We start from the raw sequence: 6757 nt of genomic DNA on the forward strand, positions 1-6757 counted from the left end.
ATGTTGCCACCTTTTGATCATCTTCACCAAACTCATCATCAGCAGGTGGTCCCATCCATGTCAACAGTATCCAATAATTTCAACACGAAAATATGTAATGGTTTCATTCAAGCAGAGAGGCTGGGGCAACCATGATCCCAACACCTGTTAGCCTCTGCTAAGCATGATTACTTGATCAGATTGCCCAAGCAGAAAGTGGTTTAGAGGACAAAAGTGTGGTACTTAGCAATGATCCATCCAGGAAGCAAGCAGATGCTATGCCGGTGGCCTTTTTGATGACACGATGCTTTTCTAAAGTAGGAGCTGGTAGGTATATATTAGTTAATGGGAAAAGAAGGTGAGATGATTAATAAATAGTACTTACTAATAAAATAATCCAAGGAAAGAAGAAGAAGAAGGCTTTTTTAATGATGCTTTGTCACGCACCAGGTTAGGTTCCAAGCATAACAGACAACATATGCATAGATTCTGGGGGAACTAACCGGATTATTGTCAGTTAACAGTATCCTGGAACCAGGCATATATTTCAGGTTTTGTCTGGTTTGTATGGTTCTTCATAGGCAAACTGCACAAAATCCACAGCTTATACATGCTCACCGATGTTTGTTTGTTTTGTCTTTCAACATGAGTCACTCTCTCGTGTTAATTAGCACAAAGAAAAGATTAAAAAGTGTTCCTTTTTTTTTTCTAACTTTGTAGTATCTTCTGGCATTATGTGTGTGAGCTGTGAAGCAGCAGGCAGTGGTGTACTGGTGTGAGTCTGAAGCAAGTACAGCCATCTTCCTTTCCTTTGAGGAGATCCTAAGCAACACCACCAAAGTCCCTCTACTCAATACTCGGTACTCACTTGCACTATACCACAAATCCCACTATGGCCAACTGGCACTGAGGACTGCTTGCTCTGGCTTGCAACTGAAGCCTATCCAGTATCCAGACAAGCATACAAATCAAAAAAACAGACAGAAAATCTCAAGGATCTACTGCAACTTTTTCCTCCTTACAGTTTTTGTCCAGCTCTTAGTAGCTAGGAAGGGAAAAGAAATTGCTGGAAGAACAGTGGTGTACTGGAGTCAGAATCAATCAGACACCTTGTTGTTGTTGTTGTTGTTGTTGTTGTCAGTTACTAGACCTCACCTAAATGTCCTGATTTGATGACCAGAGACTACTCTTGGCCTGATGTGTTGTCGACTAGTACCACTGGTCACTTGCTGGGGTGGTGAGGTGAGTTTGGTGTGGAGTATTATGTGAGAGGGTCATCAGCTACTCCCCACTTAATGATACTAGCTACTTACAACACTGCTCATGGACATCACACATATGTGTCTATTAATGTCTGTACATTTTTGTTTCATTTCTCTTCAGTCCATCCCTGTACAGGCAATTCTGCATGTTGTCGTTGTGGGCCAACCAAAAGCTGTGGAGGAAGCAGAATACCAGTATGCTACAACTAAAACAAGATTTCATTTGGCAGCACTATAAACTAAAACAAATGGTTTAATCATCTGCTAGCTCATAGCATCCCCCAAATCTCTTTGCTTCTTTTTCAAAAGAAAGAAGAAGGAATTCCTTGCTTCTACTGTTCTACACTGATAGATGATGGCGAAACTATCCTGGTCTAATAAAGGGCTGTACAGTAAATACAAAAAAATGATTTTGTTTATTCATCCAAAACAGGTCTTGCTTGTCAGCAGCTGCTACTATTTATCCTTACCTTTACTTTGCTGGGAACAGTTAACCTGTCCTGCGAAAGCACTGCACTCACTGATCAATCTTGCAGACTCAACTATATTGAGATCTGCCAAAAACAAAAAAAGATCATTCATGGAACTACTTCAGGTAGTGCGTACCTGGTTATTACCCTCGTGACCGCTTCCACAGAAATTTTGTGACAAACCACGCCAGTTTTCGCGGCGAAGTTTCACAGCAAGCCCTCTGAATCATCGCATGATCTTGGATATATAGTGCTAACAATAATGTGCTTGCAATAGGTCCACAAAGAAGCTACTCTAAGCTTGAAAAGTTAGACCTGACTGGCACTTGTTATCCTTTAATTCAAACATGTTTAACTCAGGCGTGATAAATTATGCCAGAGCATGCCGATTTGAACGAGGATCTTGATGATGGCCATTCGCCTAGGGTAACGGCCCGCTCTGCTGTACGCTGCCAAAATGAAGCATCGTGATGAGCAAATCAGCTAGAAACCCAAGCTCAACTGTCAGTTCTGATAGCCAAGTTACCTCGATAATGCCTGCACTCAGAGCTGCACCGGTGTCACGGCCTGTCCAGGATTGGGAAGAGAAGAGCTGTCAACTGTTAATCAGTATCTTAACAGGTCATAAAGTACTGGAGAGTGGTACTGAGCATTATTACTTGCTAATTTGACCAGACATGAAGGATGCAGTATATTAGCCACTTCAGACAACTAAGTGGACTGTTCCTTGAAAAATGGCAAAGTCTTAACTATTTTGGGGCATTTGAGACAGACATCACAGGGCTACATGGTCAGAGTCAACATATTTACTGTGTGCCCATTCCTTCATCTCTTCTTATTCTCTCAAACAATTAAAAGAACAAGAGTTACACACTTAACAATCCATATAAACACCCACCTCATGGTGCCAAACATCACAGGGCTTTATAGGTTTGTTACAGGCTACAACTGTTCAAAACTTCAGTATTGCGCAGAAGCATACATGCTACAAATAAGTTGAAAGAGCTGGTACACAAAACTGCTAAAATTATGGTGAAAGCAAGGAACTTCAAGAACCAGCCTCTGGGACACAGCATAGAACTTCAAGATTTGGTTATCACCGTGGAACTGTAAACGAATCAAGGGATGCTGGCTTAGCACGCCACCGGCCAAAAAATGGAGCCTTTCTAAGAAGCTCAAGCATCTGCTGGTACTCACAAGCCATATCCTGCAACAGATATAAGACACCTTAAACCTTCACTTCTTGTATTCATAATCATGGCTCGCAAAGAATCAGAAATCATTTAATGTAATCTAGCTGTGTGGCTTCAGCTCATTATGCATTTGAGTACTCATATCTTGTAGTATAAGATAAAATACCTTAATTGCACGATAAGACAGTTCCTCGTGACAGAACTTTGTGACTAATGGATGCTCAAGTGATATGAAGGTCTCTGCCAATCTTATCCTGCCATCAAAGCACAGATTATCATGACAGATTTACATCAGGATGCTAGGAATGACAGAATGAGAAAGGAAACTCTCTTACTTGCACAGCAATGACTCAGTGGAGGGTGAGGATGCTGCCTTTGAAGATGTACCTTGTTTTCTTCCAGTTGTTCCTAAAACAACTTCATGCAAACCGGATTTATTCCAGCATATTGAGTACCTAATACATGAACGGCGAAATGAGGAGGTCAACCAAAAAAGGTGCATACAATACAATACGAACAAAATGAAAAGGAGCTCAACATGGCAACAAACCATATAACTACCCGCAAGTCAAAGGCGGTATATCTCCTGAAGTCTGTTGAAATTCTTTAGGGGGGACAGGTGCCTCAAAAAATAGTGGCTGCAAATATGAAAAAGGCCCACCAACATGTCAAATGAAGAATGTACTGTCTCACTACAGAACTACTCCGTAGAAGGAATGAAAAGCAGGTAACCAACCTTGTTCGGTTTGAAAGGGTCAGGGAATTTATTACAGGATAGACAGGACAAACGAGCACCAAGAACTTTTACAACGTTATCTTCAATACAAAACCCTTCAGGTGCACCATCAGATGATTGTCCAATGGTAATGGTGGACAAATACAAGGGTTCGAGAATGTGTGACAGCAGTGCACCTGTAGAAGAACACAGGCACAAAGTCATGACAGTTCATTGAGTAAGAAAATTGAACACTTCGTAATCAGGTGCTCGTGAAGAGGCAAAAACATAACTGGAAGAGAATAATAAGAAATGGTTGGCAGTTAAAAGTGTCTGCACCATATATTGGCATACATCACATGATTGATAGTTTAATACCATCACAAATATGGATCAGCAAATGATTCTGGAAAACAAACCTTGAATCCCGACGACACACCAGCGAGTAATTTTGTCAAAACAGCTCACTGACAATGTTGTATCACCACGCCCAGGCTTCCTCTGAACGAAACCAACATCTGATATGCAAAAGTGGTGCGCCGATTAGAAAACATGTAACGAATTAGTAACAATGCAAATAAAAATGAGCAGTCCAACTTCAAAGCTGTACTAAACACTTGCAGAGTCCAAAGTGTGATCCCCCAGTTAAGTTCAATAAAGATACCTAAACACAACAATTCTAGTTCTAGCGAACATAGGTCAGTGGTCAGTGGTCACTAATGTCATGTTGTCAACTAGTAAATGTACCACACTTCGACAGCACCACCCAAAGCAATTGGGTTCAAAAAATCATCATAAAAAAAGTCATTTCTGGTTGATAAACAAAATTATCCAAAAACATTTATACCGGGACATGGTCCAATTCAGACAGTCTGGCAAACCTATAGGTTATACTACATTCAAAATAGCAGCTCCAGCCTCTAGGCATGAACTAACAACTTCTGCTGAAAACAAAGAATAAGAAAGAAGCATACCACTGCATCCATTCACCATGGTATCCAGTTGTTCCCTCCGAACCTCCAAGGGTGATGGCGGCACCGGCATGACCCCACCTGCACCAATTCACCAAACCAATGAACTAAATCAATTGTTCATACTATGTGCTGTGGCAAACAAATCAGAAGACATCACTGCAGCAGTCCCAAAAAATGATACATTATCTTTGAACAAATGTTAAGATGTAGTATTATCAGGAATGCAGAGGACAATTCAGCTTTGAAAGAACACCATAAACATACAGGGGAGCTGCGTGATGTAGAGATGCAGCTGATGCCCGTCCTTCAGCCTCCACCGCCCATCAGCGCCAGAGGCAACCAGCCAACTTGGTGGGTTGTCTGTGCCAATCTCGGCATAAATGAGGCGGAGGAGCGCACGGCGGGCGATGACCTCGGCGTGGGCGTCGTGGACGAGGTCACCACGAGGTCCGAGGCGTGCTGCGCCGAGGCACTTGGTGCCAGTGGCGAGGGATAGGATGGTGGGGTTCAGTGGGTTTTCCGGGGAAGAGAGCAGGAAGGCAGCGAGGACGGTGGACTCGCGCCCCTGCGGCTTGCCCTTCTTGGGTAGGGCATAGTACTGGTGGAGGGCGGCCTCGGCCCACAGGACGCCGTCTAGCGTCTGCGGCGAGGAGGATCGGAGCATTTAGGCGAGCGCAGAGGTTACAGCCTACAGAGATCAACGAACAGTGATTCGGTGAACATTCCAACTGTTAAACAAAATGAGAGTTACCTCTTATGGATCCAACCATGGAAATGACAGAAGGAAACATGTACAAAAATCGTTTGCTACACTGTGTATTTCCTGCGCTTATTTACCGGTATATTTTGGTCTGTAAATGGTAGTGGTGAGACTCACATTATTCAGTCAATCAGCGCATAGTGTCCTGAGTTAAAATTCTTCTATCAAGCTACAATAGTTTGATGCTACAGATTAAAATCAATAGATGTTATGCTAATACCAAGTTTCCTGCTGCGCTGCAATAGTTTGAAGATCCCCGAAGTTTTAGTCATGGCAACAGTAATGGAGACCAAGGGCGACTGTGCAGCAGTACGGTCGCCATGTTACCTGGAGCAGCCGGCGCCCTTCTCCCGCTCCGCCGCTCCGCCGCACGCCTTCCTCCTCCTCCTCTCTGGTCGCCGCCGATGCGCGTGGCCTCCCTGCCGCGCCGGCGCCGGTGCTCGAGTTGAATCTTCGCTCGGCTTGCGGTGGCGCGACCGGGCTCCGAGAAAGGAGCTCGGAGGAAATACGGCGGTGGGAGATCTCGGCGACGGCGAGGAGGGAGACGGCGGGGCAGTGGGGGAGACTGAAGGAGAGAGTACCAGAATTGACCGGCCCGGTGTATGCGGACATGGCTGCGGCCCAGAACCACGTGAAAGTAACAGGCCTGGCCTTACGTGAAAGTATCAGGCCCGGCCTGGTGTGTGAAAGAAGTTGACAATTATATTTAAACAATGTTACTCGAGCAGTTGAAAAAATGTTAATAATTAACTAAAAACTTAGTCAAGAATTTGATTTTTTTTAATATTATCCATGTATAAATTTTTTTAATCATGTTTCTTAAAATGTTAATCAAGCACTTGAATTTTTTAGAATGTGCAATCAAAAAATGGGGAAAATATAGTCATGCATCTGAAAAATGTTAAATATGTGTAGATTTTTTATGACAATGTATTGAAAATATTAAATTTGTATTTGAATAATGTTAAACATATATTATAAAAATGCATTAGATATATACCAAAAATATACAATGGGTATGAGAAAAAGTAGCATCAAAAAATATAATTTCTCAAAAAAATGTTAATTATGTATTTAAAAATTGTTTACCGTGAATATAAAAAATGTTTCAGCTGTATACGAAAAATGTTGAATGTGTACTGAAAAAGAGTTAGCATGTGTTTGACCAATAAGAAATCAATGAAAACGACAAAAAACAAATAAAATGAAGAAAACCCAATAAAAACAAAAAATAAAAACACAGAAAATAGAAAACCCGAAGAAACCAATTGAAAAGAAAGGAGAAGGAGAAAACAAAGAAAACCAATGAAAATTAGAAGAAATAAAAGAAAACTGAACAAACAAAGAAACAAAATGAAAAAAAACATTGAAAACCAGAAAGAAACAAATCAAAATGAATAAAAA

General features: G+C 41.9%; 1 protein-coding gene across 2 annotated transcripts; it reads right to left on the minus strand.

The window, feature by feature from the left end:
• Positions 1–458: 458 nt before the first annotated feature.
• On the minus strand, positions 459–5880 carry LOC125534567 (denosine deaminases acting on tRNA). 2 transcript variants are annotated; one of them, XM_087545479.1, is made up of 11 exons: positions 5681–5880; positions 4858–5281; positions 4594–4671; positions 4039–4137; positions 3641–3816; positions 3466–3542; positions 3240–3359; positions 3071–3158; positions 2812–2918; positions 2238–2278; positions 459–2160 (listed from the first exon to the last, which is right to left on the minus strand). In XM_087545479.1, exons 2-10 carry the CDS (start codon positions 5255–5257, stop codon positions 2272–2274), a joined length of 1152 nt encoding a protein of 383 aa, XP_087401605.1. In that variant the 5' UTR covers positions 5258–5281; positions 5681–5880; the 3' UTR covers positions 459–2160; positions 2238–2271. The 2 variants fall into 2 exon arrangements, with proteins under 2 accessions (XP_087401605.1, XP_048553715.2); XM_048697758.2 differs by lacking the exons at positions 459–2160; positions 2238–2278 and having other exon boundaries at positions 2542–2918.
• Positions 5881–6757: the final 877 nt, after the last annotated feature.

This window comes from Triticum urartu, chromosome 2A (assembly GCF_056163025.1).
Source record: "Triticum urartu cultivar PI428250 chromosome 2A, HENAU_Tu73, whole genome shotgun sequence".
Lineage (NCBI taxonomy): Eukaryota > Viridiplantae > Streptophyta > Magnoliopsida > Poales > Poaceae > Triticum > Triticum urartu.